We start from the raw sequence: 20,910 nt of genomic DNA, 5'->3' as shown, positions 1-20,910 counted from the left end.
ATAAATCTATAGTGAATCTTACGTTGTACTGTTCCAGGTTCCTCTCTTTGTTTTGCTCTGTGTCCTCCAGATCTTTGTGGATGGCGGCGATCTGCCGTTTCTTGTCATTGATGGCCTGATCCAGAGATTTCAGCTCTTTCTTGATCCATTTGTCTCTCTCTTCTTTAGAGGTGAACTGACTGCCTCGACCCTGCTTGGCATAAAGATCTGTACGCTCCTGTGTGGCCTGAGCCAGCCTGAAAAATAGGTTCAAATTTCTCAAAAAAACAATGACTAAAGATCCAAACATGCTTTAAATATTGCTGCAAGACACAAAATAGCATTTGTAAAAATGTGGGAACAAAACATAGGGTGAGATTTGAAAAATCAGATTGTGAAAATTAAATAATTTGATTAAATATGAACATTTTCAAGGCTTCAGCAGATTTCATTTAAGGTTAAGACATTAAGAACTTGTCAAAACTAAATTGTATGAACAATTTGAAGATGGGCAGCACGGTGGCACAGCTGGTAGCACAATCGCCTCCAGCAAGAATGTTGCTGGTTCGAGCCTCGGATGGGTCAGTTGGCATTTCTGTGTGGAGTTTGTATATTCTCCCTGTCATTGTGTGCGTTTCCTCTGGGTGCTCTGGTTTTCCCCACAAGTCCAAAGACATGTGGTATAGGTGAATTGAATAAGCTAAATTGGCCGTAGTGTATGAGAGTGTGGGCAGGAGTGTGTGGGTGTTTCCCAGTGTTGGGTTGCAACTGAAAGGGCATCCGCGGCGTCAAACGTGCTGGATAAGTTGGCGGTTCATTCCGCTGTGGCAACCCCAGATTAATAAAGGGACTAAGCCGAAAAGAAAATGAATGAATGAATTTGAAGATGCATGTACATTTATGGGTACCATACACAAAAATATTATTATTGATCTCCATTAATTTTTAAAAAGTTTTACACAGAAAAACAGCTTAAAGGGCACCTATGGTAAAAAATCAACTTTTCAAGCTGTTTGGACAGACATATGTGCATGTATGGTGTATAGACCGTTATATTGGGTTGATATAAACACACCCAGTGCTTTTTTTTCAATTTAACAACATAAAAACGGTGGACCAATTGGAACGGTTTTCAGACCGACCGCAACTTGACGTAGGAGTGTGGTCCCCCCGCCCACCAACATTGATTGACAGGCACATCATCATATCCTCAGTTTGTTGATTCATGTCAGCCATTTTCAGCGCGAGTCAAAGCGATGTCACTAAAGGAACATCCTTGCTCTATTTTTAGATGCAAGGCTCATTGGGCTCAACACAAGATCAATATTCTCCACATTATCGCTCTAATCGGAATTATTGGTTGTATCCTTAGGTAGGTTTGCAAACATGTGTACTTCTCATTGAGTCTACCTTATACTTCAGCTGTTTGCATTTCTCGCAATCACAGAAGCTCCCTGTGATCCTTACTAGGTGCAGCTGGAGAAGTGCAAGCGCGTTGCCTCATGTGCGCATCTTTTCATTGGAAATAAAATAACAAACTTGCCTGCAGGTTGCACACCTGAAGCGCCGCTCTGCGTGGCGCGACGCTGACGGAGCGCCATGCATTTTAGAATTCTAAACATAGATTTCTATCAGGGTACACACAACGGCGCTTCAAGTCGGCGGCTGGGCACCGCGGACAGCCGCCGACTTGAAGCGCCGTTGTGTGTACCCTGATAGAAACCTATGTTTAGAATTCTAAAACGTGTGGCGCGACGATTCTGGACACTTCATGTTTCTTCATGACTCTGTTGCAAACACAGAGTGGGTGAGCTCTTGGCTCTGCCCCCTTATTACGCTGGGCGGGAAGCTGAAACTAATTTTCCTGTGAAGCAACACACCCCTAAAACAGCGAGCTGTGTACACGCCCCTAACATGACACTTTTTAACACATTATAATAAAAAAAATCTGAATTGTGTTTTAAACTAAACCTAAACTGGCACACTTAGAAGAACCATAATATTAATATTAAATCATAAAAAAACTATGGGTAAACTTTGTGCCCTTCAAAAATAAAATGTTTCTCCCAAACACAAGAATATGATTAAATTATTTAATCATTAATTGTGATGCTCTTTATGGATATTTTTTCTTCAAGCACAAAAGGCTAAAGATTCTTAAACAAGAAACACTTGGAATGACCTTTGTTTCTTGAAAAAAACATTTTTGATGATGCCACAAAAACGAGAAGGTTTCTACTTGTTGCAAACAAACATGTACGGCTGTATAAAGCCAATTAAGCTAGCATTAATAGTGGTAGCCTCAGCAGCATCCATTCAGGTGATCCACTAAGAGACTGATGTTTCTCGACTAGTGGGTAGAGCTGAAGATCTTTGTGTGAACCCAATGGGTCTTTAGTGACTGTATATAATATGACACTATATATAATATAATAATGTCTATGTTAGTCATGAATACATAATGTTAAAACTTGTAGAAGTGGCTCTTTCTTGACAAAAGCTTGGTGAATGTGCTCTATTTGAATAATGTCAGGCTGTAAACAAGTTCGGCCTTTAACCTTTAAGGCCCAATTATAGCTCTACTAGTGTAAGTGGTTTCAGTGACCCCAGTGCTTGATAGCAGAGAGTCCGGTCCTATTTTTCGAAGATTTTGATCTTTTTTTTTACCATAAAATTTTGTCTAGGTGATTAATAATGCATTTTTCGTTCTAACACACTTTTTATCATCACTTTACCTGGACTTTAAAAATTTGCAGGGCCACACAAATGTGGAATAATGATGTGCAAGAATAAAATTAAAAAAATAATAAATAAGTGCTTCCCACACATACATACTTGCACAGGCTGCCCAGGTATACTAACGGCCACCCAAGTATATTTGCCTTATTTAAATAATCTACAAGTTTTAATCTTGTAATTATTATAATTTTTAGAGATATTGTCTGTTTTTATTCATTTTCTGTATGTTATTTCTTATTTGCTGTATATTTTGTTCATTTAATGTCATTAGGCTATATTACATAGGCTATTTTATATACACATATCTTGAATCCTTAGGCAATTAAGTTTGCTTTAAATTTGAAGAGGCAGATTTTACCATCAGTGGGTGCACGTGGCTTCTGAATAGTATAAAAGTAAAAGAAATAGTGGATTTCTTTTTTTATTTCAACAGTCTTTTGAATTTATTTTTTTACTTTAACCCATTAAAAAGAAACAGTGTAAAACAGTGTCATAATATATAAAGTTATTGTTTAAAATGTAATTATGTTTTGTTTGTCGCATATAGTTAACTATTTATGTGATGTGGGTAAATGGTAACTCAATCAAGTATATTTCAAACCGTAAAAAAAAACTGTTTTGCATTAATGAGGACTAAAATGATGATGAATTATTATTTATAGCCGAGTCAGCAACAAAGGCTATTTTCATGGCAAGAACATTTCATTAATAAACATACAATTAAAAACAACTAACAGTGAATACATAAACTAAAGTAAGCTTTTTAGCAATAATAATTTCTACAATTTTTCATGGTGAGACTGCTAAAAATGTCCTTAAAACAGTTCAACAGGGACTAAAAAAAATCCTTTTGATTCAAAATAAAATAAAAATCAACATAGAAAATAAAACTGCATTCCCTACTTCATAAACCCTTTTCAACACTTTTAAGACTTTTACCGGGCAATTCCTCGTTCCTCTTTTTCCTTCACGGTGTTGAATTTGGGTTCAGTTTCCTGCAGCTCCTTCTGCTTCTCTTCAATCTTCTCCAGAAGCTTCTGTCGCTCTTTGAGCAGCCGTTTCTATTGGCCAGAGAAAGAAGAGAGTATTAAAATCACATTCAGCTCTTTTTATAGAACGCCTAAATACATTTTCTGCAGATGCGTGAGGAGCTGCTCATATTTAAAAAGGTGTTTATAATATTCAGCGTCATAAGCAGAACAAAGGGGATCTCCATCTGAGCAAACCTGCATTCACATTCACCAATCAAAGGGCAAATGACGCACTTTCGTCCTCTCCTCTGCAGGAAAACACACACACATTTGGCCAGGTGGGGCTAATCCACCTTTAAGCCAAGGCGGGATGCAGAACGGCTGAGCGAAAGTGTGTATTTCACACATAGAGGGATACACGAGCATTATGTGTGTGTTTGCGTCTGGCGTGGAGCCCGAGCTGGAGTGAGCGTGTGTAGTTAGTGACGCAGACGGAGACACTGCGGACCCTCTGTTCACTAGTGGCTGCCAGCGTTTCCTGCAGCTCTCTGGCGCTTGGCATGCCTTTATGAGCGACTTTTGCTTTTGAGAGCATGTGTAGCAGAGACGCGTGTTGGTGTGTGTGAATTCAGGCATTGTCGTTTTAATTCAGCGGCAGCAAAAAGGCTGAAGCGCGCAGGTGGGTATTTGTTGGAGGAAACAGTGCTTTTATGTGCATCATTATCAGCATTTAGATACACAAAATAAAAAGGTGCAAAAATACTAACTGCACATGATTTAATGATTTTTTTAAATTATAATCTGTAAATTCATGCTGATAAAACAAACTGATCATGAATGATACACATTTTTGCACGTTGGATATATAACAACAATATATAACAATATATAATAAGTAACAGGGAAAAAAAAACCTAAACCTAAAAACTAGGGCTGCACGATATTGGAAAAATCTGACATTGCAATGTTTTGTTTTTCTGCCATATATATTGTGATATGAATACAATTTCACCAGATGGCTTAAATAGCTCTATTAAATAGAGTGGTTTTGTAAGGGTGTGAATCACGTATAAAAAATAAACAAATCGCAAACAAGAATAATTACAATTAGGGATGCTAGGATCGATCGGTCGAAGATCGGTATCGGCCAATTATCACATTTCACGACTTAATCGGTACTCGCTGATCTGGCCGATCTCATGAACTTATCTCATAAACTGATAGCAAGTGTTTGTTCACGAGTTTACAACCCGGGTTATACATCCACAGCACTACAACATGTGAGCATTGTTTCCAAATTGCAGTAATTCAGTAATTGCTTACCATTTTTTCAGTCTGTTTAATCTATTGTTTTTTTGTAAAGCTACTTCTGACAATAACATGTATGTAACATCCTTAATTTATTCTCTTAGGTGAGGCGAGACCTCATACAGAGAAGGAAAATGTGGTTATGTAATGGCAAAGTTATATAAAGCTTGAAGCATCAGAATCAGTACTTGGTATTGGCTGATCATAGTGACAAGGAATCGGCACTCAGTTTTGGCTGCAAAAATCCTGATCAGAGAATCTCTAATTACAAGCAGCAAAAACAAAAATTAAGTAAAAGTAAAACAGTGCTTTATGGTTTTCCAGAGAATCGAACAGTATTAAGGTGGAGAAACTGAATAATTAAATGAAAAATAAAACTGTATTAGTCAATATTGTATTAATAATTTAGTAAAATTATTCTTTATTAAAGTTACATTGTGTCCGAATGCTTTACACTCTTGAAATGCTTTTAAAAACACGCAAATAATAAAGTTTGACTTCGTTATAGTTTGTTATGCTGTTATACTTTGCAATGACTTGTCTTGTGTATTCTCAATTGTTGATCAACTATAATCCCAACTCAACATTGCGTATCTTGCAATATTACTATTGCGCACACACACATTGTGACATCGATGCTGAAACGATCAATTGTGCAGACCTACTAAAAACTTTTCTCCCTCATGTGGTTTTATGAATTGATCCCCCTTTTAATTTCATTCTTCTGTTGAATACAAAAGATATTTTGAAAAATGTAGTATACCAGTATCCATATATTTAAAAAAATAAATAAAAAATATTTTTAAAATAATAATAAATATAAATGCTATAAATATAAATATCAGCTTCCGTACTTTATCAATATATTTTCTGTTCATCAGAAGAAAAAAATAACTCAAATACATTGTGAAGTGTGAGTAACTGCGTGAGTAGTAATTTTCTTCTAAACATTCACAAAATATATTCAGATTTTCAGTTCCAAATTTAAATAGCATGAAAAATATCATACTTTTGCATGAATATTTTGCTAATAAAGTTTTCATATAATGTGTTCTAGTGTCTGAAATTTGGTAGCAATCGTTACTGAAATTTAAAAAAAACGTAAATTTGACGTACATTTGATCGCGTTCTTAAAGGGGTTGTCCACTACGACATCATATTTTAAACTTAAGTTCATGTGTAATGTAGCTGTGTGAACATAAACAACATCTCTAAATGTAAGACGTTTAAAGTCTAATGCAAAGGGAGAGATTGGCTTATACAGAGTTAGCTTAGCGAAGCCTACAGCGAATGAAGTTTGGGGACTACAAAAAATACATCTCGGTTGATGATGTCATAAACCCTTGAGGTTACGAGCATACACTCCGTGCAGTAAAGGAGCATGGCCAGATACGCTGTAATGTTATAACAGAGACGCTTCCTGGTGACATGGAGCTGATCTGTGAATTACAGCACATTAGCACATGTTAGCAGACCAATCAGAGCCTCTTGAGGGCGGGCTTTGGAGGAACTAGGAAATATGAAAGTCGTTTTCATGTTAGCTGAGTAGCAGCATATCATTGAAGTATAACATTTGGAAAAATACCGTGATTTTTCACAAGTGAAGCATGAGCACACATTGCTTTGCATCTTAAAAACTCAATCAAGACTTAAAAATACACCACCCCTTTAAACAGCGCTGATTTGCCATTATGTTCACGTGAGCGTTTTAAAGTCACGAAGATCAGCTGGTTTGTCTAAGCTGAAATACGAGCAGTCCGCTGATGAATCACGGCTTTAAAATGCTCCAGTGTCCGTGTATCTGTGGTTACACTCAGTAAGCAGCAGTGAGTTCGGTAAACTGATGACCTTTACGGCCAAAAATCAGTCATTTTTGTTGAGCACGTGAATACAATGGCAAATCAGCGCTGTTGAGGACGTGCTCAACAGAGCTCAAATTTTAACGTGAAATAGATGTTTAAAAATTTCAGTATTGATTGGTACCAAATTCCAGTATCGTGACGACGCTAATGTGTTCAAGAAAAAGCTTTCCAAGTACTGAAAACAAAAATATTTTAAGATTTTTTTACATATCTTCCTATTTCTATTAATCAAAACACAACAGATTATCTGTAGAGATAATCAATAATTGTTTAAAAATGCTTCTTGAGCAGCTAATTAGCATATTCAAATACATTCGAGGACAGTCACTCAAAAACTCCAGCCTTTGAAATATAATAACTGTGCTAAAATATATTGTTATTTTATAAATTGTTATGAAAATAAATATGTAACTTTTGGGACTCTTTTATGAGGTTACAAATTTTAGATGAATAATTTTTTTTGACTTGACAGATCGAATAGTCCAATTATACTTAGGATTACAACACAACACAGGTTGGAAAATCGATTTATGATGCAATGATTCAAAGCTCTGCTAATTATATATATAAAAAAAAAGAATTAGATTTAGAGCCATTTCTTTATAAACAAACTTTCTCATTTCCAAGATAACACTATTTGTAAATGTGTGCGTTAAGTGCATATGTGTGCCTGTAGCGCGTGCATGTGTTAGCGTGTGTGCGTCTGCTAGTCGCACCCTCTGTTCACTGTTTCCTGCCAGCTCGTCCTGCAGATCTTTGGCTTTGAGCTCCAGTTTGGTCCTCTGTTTGATCTGCTCCTGTCGCTCGGCGCTCAGCTGTTCCTTCTCCTCCTTCATGGCAGAGATTCGAGACTTCAGCTCCCGCACCACACGCTCCGTCTCCTACAGAGACACAGAAACACAAAGGTTAGATAACATTACTCAATAAGCTGATGTATGAAAGCAGTTTCAGAGGCTGCTTTAGTAAAAAATCTAACGTTATTCCCAGAATTGCAGATATTCAAATCAAGTTTTTTCTTATTTTATTCAACTTTTTGCAAAAAAAAACATATATAATGTAATTAATGTATAATTAATAACTATATTAATATAATAATAATAATAATAATAATAATATTAAAAGATTTTGTTTAATGCATTTGACACAATTGTATATAAAATGCTGGATTCACATCAAATGTGAATTTAAGTACTCATGTGAGCAAGTTACATACAAAGTGAAAGAAAATAGAGGTGAATTGACAGGGGGCACGAATAACACACAATGCATGATGTGTTTGCCACCAAAACACGATTCGCATCTTTTGGATTGGCTCCACCTTTTTTGATGATTTTAATACCAATGTGAATTTTAAGTTGTATGTCAATGTGCATATTATAGTACCTTTATAGTTTCTATATCTTATAGTTCTATCTTATAGTTTATAGTTTATAGAGAGAGAGAGATGCTTGCTTTACAAATGAAATGAAAATTTATCAATGAGTGGCAATGTTTACAAGTGTTAAAGGAATATTTCATCTAAAACTAAGAATTTTCATCATTTACTTATCCTCCGCTTGCTCCAAACCTGTTTAAGTTTCCTTCTGCTGTTGAACACAAAAGAAATACTGAATGTATATTGAAAGTTAGAAGAAAAAAAACAGCCATTGTATTTTCTCTTTTTACTTTAGCTGTTTTTTGCCCAGCATTCTTCGGAATATCTTGTTTTGTGTTCAACAGAAGAAGGAAACCCATAGAGGTTTAGATCCACTTGAGAGTGAGTACATAAGGAATGGAAATGTTGATTTTTAGGTAAACCATCCGTTCAATTTCCTTTTGTACCCTGTTTTTCACATGCATGTTTCTTTAATGGCTTGGACAAACCAAATATAGATGTGTGAAACTACCAGTAAAGTGTCTCAAGCATTTTTTTTCTTGCCTTTCCCACTTAAGCAAATTATAAATACCAGGACAGATGTTTCACGGCTAGAGAAACATCTGCACCTTGTCTACTGACCACAATACAGACAAGTTAAATTGCAATAGACAGTAAACAATTTAAAACAGTTTGACAGTTTAAAATAATCCTACAGCGGCTGTTTATTTTAATTAAGTGAGCTTGGAGTGTCGAGTATGAAATCCACTGACGCAGGTACTGACGACTCTATCTGGCCAATTGGTATCTGCATTGTTTGTCAGAGTTTGTTGATACTAAATGATAAAGAAATTTCAGGTACTGTACGCAGTAACGCTGCACGATATTGCCAAAAAATAGCATTGCGATATTTTGCATTTCTGCAATATATATTGTGATTTGAATATCATTTCCTAAGATGACTTAAACAACTCTATTTGGGAAGAATCCCCAATTTTACATTGGTCGGGAGTGTATTTGCATGAAATAAAAAAATGACAAGCATAAATTAATACAATAGAACAAACATACACATAGTCAAATAGACAAAGACTACCGTTTACTATAGTAATTTTGTACTGTGCACTAGGGCTGCACAATATATCGTCTCAGCATCGATATCGCACTGTGCGAATCTGCAATAGTCAGATCGCAGCATCTGCAATGTTTAGTTAGGAGCAAAATTATAATTTTATACCCAAATGGTTTAAAATTATAATTTTGCTCCCAACTAAACATTGCAGATGCTGCGATCTAACTATTGCAGATTCGCACAGTGCGATATCGATGCTGAGACGATATATTGTGCAGCCCTAGTGCACAGTACAAAATTACTTCATGAAACTTTACTTAATATACTAATGACATTTGGCATAAAATACCTATTGGCAAAAATATACCCGTGCAACATAAGATGCTAAGATTTGTGGTCCCACATGACAGCCTGTACACTGATTTTCAAGAGAAGGATGCATTTGCCAGAAAAAAAAAAAAAAAAGAAAAAAAATTTTTCACAAAGATGTGAGGTTTATAGATGCCCTCAAGAGCTTCCCTTCTGTTCTGACAACACACGAAACAAAAGCTTATGCAATATTCATGATTAATGCCAAAAGAACTACTCTGTATTGTAATGTCAACATTAATTTAAACTACACTCTCAAATAAGCTTATATAAAGTAGTCAGCATTTGAAGTGGATCAAAAAAGTTTTTCAAAGTTGTCCTGAGACAAAGATGGGTGTTGTTGAATAGTTTTAGGGCAACTTTTAATCCAACACTCAAATAATAAAAAAATAAATAAATAAATTTAAAAAAATAAACTTCGTATTTTACATCAATATTTATGACCTTTCTTCTTATTCAATGAACATATTTCCAACTCCACCACATTTTAGGAACAATCTGAAAGGTCCCCAAACTCTCTCAAAGATCTTGTATTTATCCTTTCCATTGTCATATTAGGCAACATTCACACTGCAAGGCTTAGTGCTCAAATCAGATTTTTTTTCTCAGATTTTTTTGCATAGCTGTTTACACTGTAGTTATATATGTGACCAATATCAGCTTTTCAATGTGAACAGATTAATCAAAATGTCTAATTATGAACACAATGTGTATACTGCATAAATTGAATAAAGTTAGATTATGTTTAATATGATTACTGACTTTGTCACAGGCAACCGCTGTATTGGTTGTTTTTCTAGTAGTAATGTGCATTTCAGAGTTTAAAACCTAAAATAAGCATTTTGTGATGATTTGTTATTAATGAGAAGCGTGGTGTGTGTCTCACTGACCACCAGTGTTTAGTGAACTCACCAAGGGTTATTGAGCAGCCGCAGATTGAACTGCGAAGACGTCTGGTGTTAAAAACTATATTGTTTGCAGAGTCTGTTAACCTAGCCTACTGTTAATTCATGTTAATTTGTTATAATCAGCATAGGCTGTATACAGTCAAAACTGGATTTTCTCCTTAACAACAAGTTTTAAAAGAGCATTAACCTGTTGCATTTGGTTTTGTAAATGTATTCACTATTTATGTGAAATATAGCCATTTGATGTAGACTTTCTATTCTTTTTATTTATATGCAATTTTATTATGGTGGTATTTTTAACGAACAGTCCTTTTATTGGTTACAGGTTAATGTTTAATGGTTAATGTTTGGTTAACGAGTGCCAGCTATCAACTTAAAAATAAATAAATAAATAAAAAAATAATAAAAAAATAAAAAAAATAAAAATATACAAAATGAACAACCTTAAATATTTAGGGTGAAGTACTTGCAATATGTGCTATTCCGCTGAGAGATAGAGGGTGCTTGCAGCACCAACCACTACAGAATAATGACGCATGAAGATTATGAAAAAGTCACATGAATTCCAACATGACTGTTCACACTGCAGTCAGATTGCGAAACATCAGATCTATATATATCAGGTCTAATACTACAAAAGTGGCACAAATCAAAAGAGAAAAGATTAGATTCCACGCGGTATGGGCTGTTCACACGGTCATGACAAAAACAGATCGCGTGTAGGTAAAAGAAATCTGATTCGTGCCACATTTGCCTGCAGCGTAAACTAAGGCTACGTTCACACTGTGAGGCTTAGTGCTCAAATCTGATTTTTTTTCAGATCTGAATTTTTTGCAAAGCAGTTCACATTGCTGTTATAAATGTGGCCAATATCAGATTTGCAGTGTGAACAGATCATGGTCCTAAACTGACCCGCATGCGCAAAAGTAGTTACGGACAGCACTGTCTAATTATGCACACAATGTGTATGCTGTATGAGGTAAGCATGTTGTCAGATTATGCTTAATATGATTATTGCCCTTATCACAGACAGCCGTGGTGTATTTCATGAACTGTAAAGGGTTGTTCTGCTACCACTAATGTGTATTTCGGCATTTGAGATATAAAATAAGACACTTGCGATAAAAAAACACTGATCATTTGTGATTTATGACAACGGTGGTCTTTCTGACCACCAATCAAGGGTTAATGAGCAGCCGCAGACTGGACTGTGAAGGCGGAGTTGGTTTATCTCTGTTTGGGATTTTTCATTTTACTTCGTTATAAACAGCAGGCACGTGCGGAAGGGGGGTTTGGTTTTTTCTTCTGGGGAAAAATTTTTATCCTCAAAATGAAAGTGCCTTTTCTTTGCGCACGGATCTTAGATCCGCAACACCTTGGCGCTCTACAGCTTCGCGATCAACCCGTGCCCCAATTGTTAACCAGATTGGTTAACAAGCACCAGTTTTGCCTTCAAAATATTTTTTAAAATGAACAACCAGGGAATTGCCCTGTATACTATTTTATATGCTGCTGAGGAGTAGATGATGTTTGCAGCACAGAATGATGACGCATGTCGCTCAAAGATTATGTAAAAGTCACATGAAACAGATCCAACACCATCATCAAATTTGCAGAAGACACCACAGTGATTGGTCTAATCAGCAATAATAATGAGACTGCCTACAGGGAGGAGATACAGCATCTGGCCACTTGGTGCACCGACAGTAATCTGCTCCTTAACACCAACAAGACCAAGGAGCTCATTGTGGACTTCGGGAAGGGACAAACAGGCTCACATGATCCCATCCACATTAATGGGATGGCCGTTGAGCCTGTCTCACCCTTCAAGTTCCTGGGGACCCACATCTCAAAGGACCTTTCCTGGACCACCAACACCTCTAGCCTGGTCAAGAAGGCTCACCAGCGCCTATTCTTCTTGAGGCAACTTAAGAAGAAACAGCTTTCATCAGCTGTCTTGGTGAACTTCTACCGTTGCACAATAGAAAGCATCCTGACCAACTGCGTCACAGTCTGGTATGGAAGCTGCTCTGTTGTGGAACGTAAGGCACTGCAGCGGGTGGTGAAAACTGCCCGACGCATCACAGGGACTACACTGCCAGCCATTGAGAACATCCAGAAGAAACACTGTCTGCGCCGAGCACGCAGTATTCTTAAGGACACCTCTCACCCTGCTCACAGACTTCCGGCAGGCGCTTCAGGCTCCCCCAGACAAAAACCAGCAGACTGAGGAACAGCTTTTTCCCCAGAGCTGTCTCCCTTTTGAACTCTGCCCCTCACTGACTCTTTTACCCCCCCAATACACCCCCCACACTCCTCTAACTTATACTCCTCACTGTCACTGCACTATTTAACATTTGCACATTTAAAGTTTGCACATATTCATTGCACTGATTCATTTATTTGAACTGTACATACCCACTGCACATGGACATTTGTAATTATGTTTATCTGTCTGCACACTTCTGATTATTAATAGCATCCTGTACATATATTCACTTACTGTAAATCTGTTCATAGCAAATACAACCTGTATATAATGTTCATAGTACATCCATCTGTAAATATTGGCCACATTTGGCTGCAGTGTGAACGTAGCCTTAGCCTCAGTAACAATGTCTTTCAGCCAACATCCTATACCTGGTGTACACACATTTTACCAATTTAAATAAATATTCTGTTTAGCTTGAAGAATACATACATTTATAAATATACATTCAGTGTTTTCATCTTGATTTGCTTAGGGTATAAATAAAATAAATCAGAGGTGAGAGAGGAATATTGACACAAAGTCTCTTTACTATCATCCTTTCACTTATTTCCAAAAATGTCTAATTTTACCACACTCCCATATCCAATGATATATTGTACCAGATTTAGGATAATTCTGATAAAAGGTCCACTTCAAATATTGTCTATTGTAGTCTTATATTTACTTTCCAAAGTCATGGTAGGTTAATTATAACTTTAACCTCCTCTCTTGACAATAAATTTCAAGTTGTTGTGGAAAAAAGCATCTGCCAAACACTTAAATATAGACCATTTCAATGTGGTCACGACATTAGCCCATGAACATTTCCTGCTTGTTATCAAACTATTTCGATTCAATCATAACTTAATGTTAAAACAGCTATCATAACATTATGTATAAATATTTGGCTCTTTTTGAAAACAGGAAATACATTGGGACCATTGTTTTTGTTTACATCCCTCAAAACATTCTATAGAAATAAATCTCTACAATCAGTACATCAGGTAAACCTCTTGAATTGTACCTCCACTTTGTCCCTGGCATCTTGTTGGGCGTCCCGCAGTTGTCTAGATTTATCCCCACAGGTCTCTCTTTTAGAAGACAACTGGAAGGAGGAAATGACATCATCTTTGCGTTATAATGTTGCTATAAACACATCAGCGCCGGCGCATTATACAGTGTCGAATGCTGATTTATTTACTGTTATGACTGAATTAGACTGGAGAAGCTGACGACAAGTAAGAGTTAGCACATGTACCTCGTCCAGTTTGGCGCGGGTCTCGTTGAGCTCCTGGTTGTATATGGTGTACTCCAGCGCTCTCCTCATTTTGTCCCATTTCTGGTACTGCGCCAGTTCCTCTTTCTCATCCTCTAGAGTGTGCAGACGCTCCTCGATGTACTTTAGCAGCTCATTAATCTTCTCTCGCTTTCCCTCTACGCACACACACAGAAGCACATGAGGAGAAACTGAATGTCACAACCATGAAAACATCAGTGAGGCTTTTACTGCACTCTCTTTTGTCATTTATCACAAAGTCGTGATTTTAAAAATGTATACACACAGCAGGGAATATAAGTATTGAACATGTGATGGTTTTTCCTGGGAATAATACTTTTAAATGAGCTGTTGACATGAAATTGCAAGTGAGATTTTGGTAAAAAAAAATCTAGACAATACAAACATAAGAATAAAACAAAAAAATAAAATAAATCAGAAAAATTAGTTGTAATAAAAATGAAATGACAAGGAGAAAGAACTTAACTACTGAAATGAATTTAATACCTCATATAAAAACCTTTTTTGGTGATGGCAGTTTAAAGACACGTCTCATATGGAGAATGAAGTCACATGCATTGCTCAGGTATGACTTTCACAAACCTCAACAGAGTTCTATGGGTCTCGTCTATCAAATCTGATCTTTAATTTGTATTTTCTATTGGATTCAGCTCAGGTGATTGGCTAGGCCATTCTACAGCTTGATTTCTAAAATGTCCACCCTGGTTTCATCTTTATTATCCTGATAATGTAGATGTTGGACTGAAGCAGCTGATATTCATTTACAATGATGAAAGGCAGACGGTAGCTGAAGAACTACTGAGAGATTTCAGATGCTGTCTGGGCTTTCACTGCCTTTCTACTCCTCCCTTTATTCATGTGTTCAATACTTTTTCCCAGCATCATTTTATTTTATTAAACATAACTTAATTTGTAAACTAATTAGATTTGTTTTCTTTGCATATATGGATTTCTTTGGTTGTTATCAACATCCAGAGGAAAATTTCAAGTCAACGACACCTTTTTAAATATGTTTTCTGAGAAAATGGTGATGTGTTCAATACTTATTTTCCCCACTGTATATTCGTCCCATCAGACAACTCACTTTGATATGGAATGTTTGCTAGATGCATGCCAAAACAAATAACACAACATTTAAAATACCCAAGTAGCCCGATACTAGAATATAGGAGTCTCAGGAGCACTAGCAGTGACTTTGCAACTGCCTGAAGTCATTTTTGAGCGTTTCCACCTTCAGATTGCTTAGGTAACGTTTATGATGATAATGACAGAGCGAATGAGTTTACCTGCCACTGAAAATAAACTCGGTTTAGGGAAAACACTAAATAGAAGTGGAATAAGTAGATAAAATGCTTAATTACAAAGATGAACAAAAAAAAGGTGTGTTCTCTATCATTGCATCTATTTATCACCTGCAAATGCGGGTCTGTGTAGATCTACAGCATGGAGAATACAACCTGATGCTGCAGGAGATGAGGGAAGATCGTGTGAGCTCTACCGATGCTGGTATTGTCTGTCGCTCACAAAAGTCGCTCTTCATTTGCATAAAGTGGAAGGATTCTCAACTTTGTTGTGTTGCTGTCACGGTTGCCATCACTTGCGTATTGGAGGTTGCTCTCAATTAAAACGAACGCACGCTTGCCGTTTTGTGGCCGATTGTCGTTTGTAGTGTGAATAAGGCATAAGAGTTTCTAATAAGTTCCAGGTTTGTGGTGTTTGTTTTCATGGCTGTACTGTAATTGCATAAAAATAAATACTATTATTATAATTAAAAACGTCAGATGCACTAGCCTGTAAGTACCATCTGAAAGTCTTCTAAAATGAGCAATTGTCTCAAGCCTTAATGTTTATGTTCAGTTATTTCACTTTAATTGCGATAAAAAAAGAGCCTATTCACCCCCATAATAGGGAAATTATGAAACCTACACACAAGAACCTGAGAAAAATGCGCAATTTAGAAGAATTTCATCTGGCACTTACAAGCTTGTGCTTCTGAACTCTACAATTGTTTATTTAGGTAGTAATAAAACATCTTTTTTAACTACTAAAACAAAATAAGAAATAGAACTATTGTATTTTAACTCAAGCATTTTTAAAAAATAACATTAATGATAATTTTTTTTTTTTAATTAACAAGTAAAACACAATTTTAATAATTTCGTTAGCCTTGGGGGCCGTTGACACAAATGCATTTTTCCTTTCAATGGCTCTACATTTCTATAGTTTTTCAATGTAAATACATGCTTGACGGACATATGCAGTGGTGGATTTAGGCATGGGCAATGTGGGCAAAAAGGTGGCACGAACGCCGGTATCTTACAACGGGCGGCATGGAGACTCAACCCCCATCCACACCCCTCCCCGTTATTCACTTCCGTCTACAAAAGGGCGGCATGACCGCCCTCTTCATTCTGAAATGTTTAAAAATCAAACTTTTACTTTGATAAGAATGCACAGAAATCCCTAAAAAAAAATTAAGATGGCTGGCACATTAAACAGCCCAAATTCAGAGCAGATCATTGTTTTTAAAAGTTTAAATGGAGCACCATTTTATACGAACTAAGCCACTATGGTGAGTTTCTGTGAGAGCAGCGTGCAAGAAAGTGTTGTGTTTCACTATGAAATATAAAACACACATATTTATCTATGTATTTTTTAAGATTTACTTTTGGTGTTTCTCCTTTATTGTGATAGGTCAGTATTTTACAATTAATAGATTTTAGTATGTCATTATTACTAACAACTAAAAAACATCAACAGCTAATATTTTGTTATTCAAATAAGCAGTTCCTCTGTAGTTTTTGAGAGAAATAATACATTTCCCAATATTTCTAACTAATACGTGATAGTTATATGCTCATGGCACATTTAACTAAAAACATATACAAGTGAAGGATCTACCTGTTTCCTTCATAAGTGAGATACTCTCCTCCTTGCGCTCATCATAGACTCTGGTACCAGCCACTTCTCTGAGCAACTTCAGACGCTGGGAGTCGGGCGCCGTCGCCATCTGATTAATCTTTTTTCACATTGGAGACAATACAAGGTGTCATCTAGAATCTGTAGCATTAGCACCACTTTAAAGAGACAGGTCAAAATGTAAAGTCTATCATCATTTACTCATCCTTAACTTGTTTCAAACCTGTTTTAATTTCTTTCTTCTGTTGAACACAAAGGAAGAAATACTGAAGAATGTTGAAAACTATTTCCCATTGAAGTCCATAGTATTTTTGTATACTATAGAATTCAATGGCTATGCATTTCCAACATTCTTCAAAATATCTTGTTTTGTGTTCAACATGAGAAAGAAACTCAAAAAGATTTGGAACCAATTTTCATATTATTTTGAACTATGACTTTAATGTTAACATTGAGGACTTGAAAACAATGTTAGAACTGCATTTTAATTGATACGTAAAAACAAATTATGAACAATTGTCAAAAAAAACTGATTAATAGTCTTAACTCCAGCATACCTTTCCTTGCTTGACAATGTAGTATGGGTTACTGCGGGAGAATCCAGCACTCTCTAACAGGTTCATCACGTCATTTTTACTGCAACGCACAGAACACAATCAATTCAATTACAGCTCTGATTATTAACAGACGTGCTGCAAGAACTACACTTACGTGACCATCTTTTTGTCCAAGAAGTACTGGTCTTTCTTGGCTCCGATGACACGGCGAAGAGACACTTCCTCTTTGTCAATCTAAAAAAAAAAAATTTAAATACAAGGCTAAGGCTTCATGTCATGTTCAGTGCATTTATGATTTTAGGATAAATTTCTTACTGGAAGCCTGTTGTCAGAGTTGTCGAATATAATTTCAACGAAGGCTGAAATGACTCGAGGACCAGTGCCTTCCTAAAAAGAAGATGATAGTGATTGGTTTAGCATGAGTAATGACAATTAATTTTTAAAATAAAAAACGAAGCACCTCACATGCCAGAACATAGTAAACATAGCATTTGTATTCATGCACACACACTATAATTTGCTGCTATTCTCCATAGAACTCCATATAAAGCCAGAAACTTTTTTGCCTAGTCCTATCTAAAGGGTTAATGGTGCCAAAAGATGACCAACATAAAAAAATACATATTTTACCTCTTCCCAACAGGGAAAAACCACCAACAATCAAGAATGCATGATTTAGTGTCAAAGCTTTGCAATCAAAAGTCATTATAATGGAAGTCAGTGAAGCAAAAACAGCAACGAACATAACCAAAATGTAGTCAATTTGAACAATACACACATGGGTTAAAGATTATTCAGATTTTATAGATAACTAAAACTATTTATTTTCAGCAAGTTATTAACGAAATATTTCTACTTTTCATTTAGTTTAACCCAACTTCTGATAATTAAAACAATAGATTTAAGATTTTCTTACAGTGAAGATGCTTTAAAGCACAGTTTGTTTCATATTTTTATTCTTTTGTATTCATTTCCCTTTTCTTATTTACAGAGAGGAAAATAACTGTAGTCAGAATTTAATAGCCCTCCTGAATTATTAGCGACCCTTTCCCCCCAATTTCTATTTAACGGAAAGATTTTTTTTCAACTCGTTTCTAAACATAATAGTTTTAATAACTCATTTCTAATAACTGATTTCTTTTATCTTTACTATGATGACAGTACATAATATTTTACTACATATTTTTTTAAAGATACAAGCATTCAGCTTAAAATGCAATTTAAAGGCTTAATTAGGGTAATTAGGCAAGTCATTGTATAACAGTAGTTTCTTCTGCAGACAATGAAAAATATATATTGATTGAGGGGGCTAATAATGTTAATCATAAGATTGGTTTAAAAAAAATTAGAAACCGCTTTTATTCTAGCCGAAATAAAACAAATAAGACTTTCTCCAGAAGAAAAAATATTATTTTATTACTGTAAAAAATTTTTTGCTGTTAAACATCATTTGGGAAATATTTCTAAAAAAAATTCACAGAAGGGTGAATAATTTTGATTTCAACTGTTTATCGTTTTGAATAATCGTGATTACAATTACGACCAAAATAATCATGATTATGATTTTTCCCCATAATCGAGCAGCCTTATTATCCAGCATGTTTTACAAAGCAGATGCCCTTTCAGCTGCAACCCAGTACTGGGAAAAATCCAGACACACTCATTCACACACACACATACATACACTACGGCCAATTTAGTTTATTCAATTGCATACACATTTCATGAGGACTAAAAAAAATGCTAAAACAAATCTGTATAAAAAAATAATAAGAAATAAGAAAAACAACAACTTTACTCACATGAAGCAGAGCCAAACGCTGCTCTGGCCGAAGATGACTGAACTCATCGCTGAGTACAAACTGTATAGCTAAGGAGCGATGAAAATGCTTATTACAAACTATTCATCAGCAACATCTGTATTTTCATCCATTTATATTACTTGGATCTAAAAAAATAATACTTTTTACATACCATAAAAGAAGTTACTTTTTCCTGATCCATTTCTGCCGACTGAAAAATACATAACATTTTAAATTAGACAATAAAAAAAGAGAATAAAAGAAAATACTGACTGAGTATTTGCAGAACTGCTTCAAATATTTGTCTAATTCAAAATGAGTTTTACCAATGACATTGTGTTTGGAGCTGAAGGGATCGACCACAGTTTGATCTCTGTAGCTTCGAAAGCCTTGAATAATGACCTGAAAAACAGATTTCACAATCAAGTAATTTAGATATAACATCAATTCAGTGTAATGATAACAATATAACCAGTCAAAATGCTTTAAATCAAAATATGCTTTCATAAACAACTTGTAACTAACAAAAACGTTTATATAACCATGTATTTAACAATTTAACCTGCCAAAAAGATTTAAATCTAAATATTATGAAAGCAAAACATGGCTTTATAAACAAAGAGGTATAACTAAAGTTAGCAATATTTTATTAATGTGACTCACAAGGTATTAGTTTGCCCACAACTGGACAACAGCAGCAGCACATAACAATAATACTACTAATAAATGATTTTAACTACTTAAATGGATTCAGATTAATAGATGATAGCTACTGTAATGTTTTGTGGGATTTGACAGCTAATGCTAAAGCTAATGCTAACTTCACTGAAGGCCATATACTCGCTAAAATTTATAACAGAGCATGCTAAAAATAAACAAAAACTAATTTTTATCTTTAAAATTGGAAAATACGTAGCTTAGTTGCTAAATGTAACACGTTAACTATAATTTTGCAAGCAACGCGTGAGTCGCATCTTACCTGTTTAATGTACATGGCGGTTTATGCACAAAACTCTCCTCAGAAACTAACTGAATAAAGCAGAATTAAACACCCTCCTCCTCAAAGAGAAGAAGGGCTTTAGTAAAGACAAAAAATCCTGAACACCGGATAAAATTGTTGAATTTTTACTCTTCTGTAGTATCAAATTTTATTTTCCCTCCCCTCACGCAAAAGACATAACAGTCAAAATGGCGACAGAGGCGGGACGAGCGGGCGAGTCTACTTGACCTTTTAGGGGAGTCGTAAAGTTATTGTTTAAAATAAACGTTTAAAACGGTAGTACATGGATGACACGTTCTTTACATTATCGGAAAAAGGTAAATATATTTGTTGTAACTGAATGTTTAATCAACTCCTTGCTTTACGTTAGTTTTATATACATTTTCTCAATAAATGCTTCCCCCTTTTCTGTCAATATAGTTCAGTCCATCTTGGGCGCCAAGACAGATGCTCTCATAGAAAAACTTATGAGTAAAGGTTGTCATGATCATTTATTAACAGATCATTGTTCTGGCTTTGATA

General features: G+C 35.5%; 1 protein-coding gene across 1 annotated transcript in view; it reads right to left on the bottom strand.

The window, feature by feature from the left end:
• The window catches only part of smc3 (structural maintenance of chromosomes 3), a 52,387-nt gene extending 31,811 nt beyond the window's left edge, over positions 1-20,576 (bottom strand). The window contains exons 1-13 of the mRNA XM_056447585.1: positions 20,368-20,576; positions 19,715-19,790; positions 19,561-19,599; positions 19,389-19,456; positions 17,902-17,973; positions 17,741-17,820; positions 17,587-17,665; positions 17,012-17,129; positions 14,072-14,247; positions 13,838-13,918; positions 7,576-7,740; positions 3,658-3,779; positions 23-236 (exon numbers count right to left, since the gene is read on the bottom strand). Coding sequence (XP_056303560.1) covers positions 23-236; positions 3,658-3,779; positions 7,576-7,740; positions 13,838-13,918; positions 14,072-14,247; positions 17,012-17,129; positions 17,587-17,665; positions 17,741-17,820; positions 17,902-17,973; positions 19,389-19,456; positions 19,561-19,599; positions 19,715-19,790; positions 20,368-20,382 — 1,305 coding nt within the window. The 5' untranslated portion in view covers positions 20,383-20,576. The remainder of the gene's footprint in view (positions 1-22; positions 237-3,657; positions 3,780-7,575; positions 7,741-13,837; positions 13,919-14,071; positions 14,248-17,011; positions 17,130-17,586; positions 17,666-17,740; positions 17,821-17,901; positions 17,974-19,388; positions 19,457-19,560; positions 19,600-19,714; positions 19,791-20,367) is intronic.
• Positions 20,577-20,910: the final 334 nt, after the last annotated feature.

Source organism: Danio aesculapii, chromosome 22 (assembly GCF_903798145.1).
Source record: "Danio aesculapii chromosome 22, fDanAes4.1, whole genome shotgun sequence".
Classification (NCBI taxonomy): Eukaryota; Metazoa; Chordata; class Actinopteri; order Cypriniformes; family Danionidae; genus Danio; species Danio aesculapii.
The sequence above is the reverse complement of the archived record's forward strand: the minus strand, read 5'-3'. Positions and strand labels throughout refer to the sequence as shown.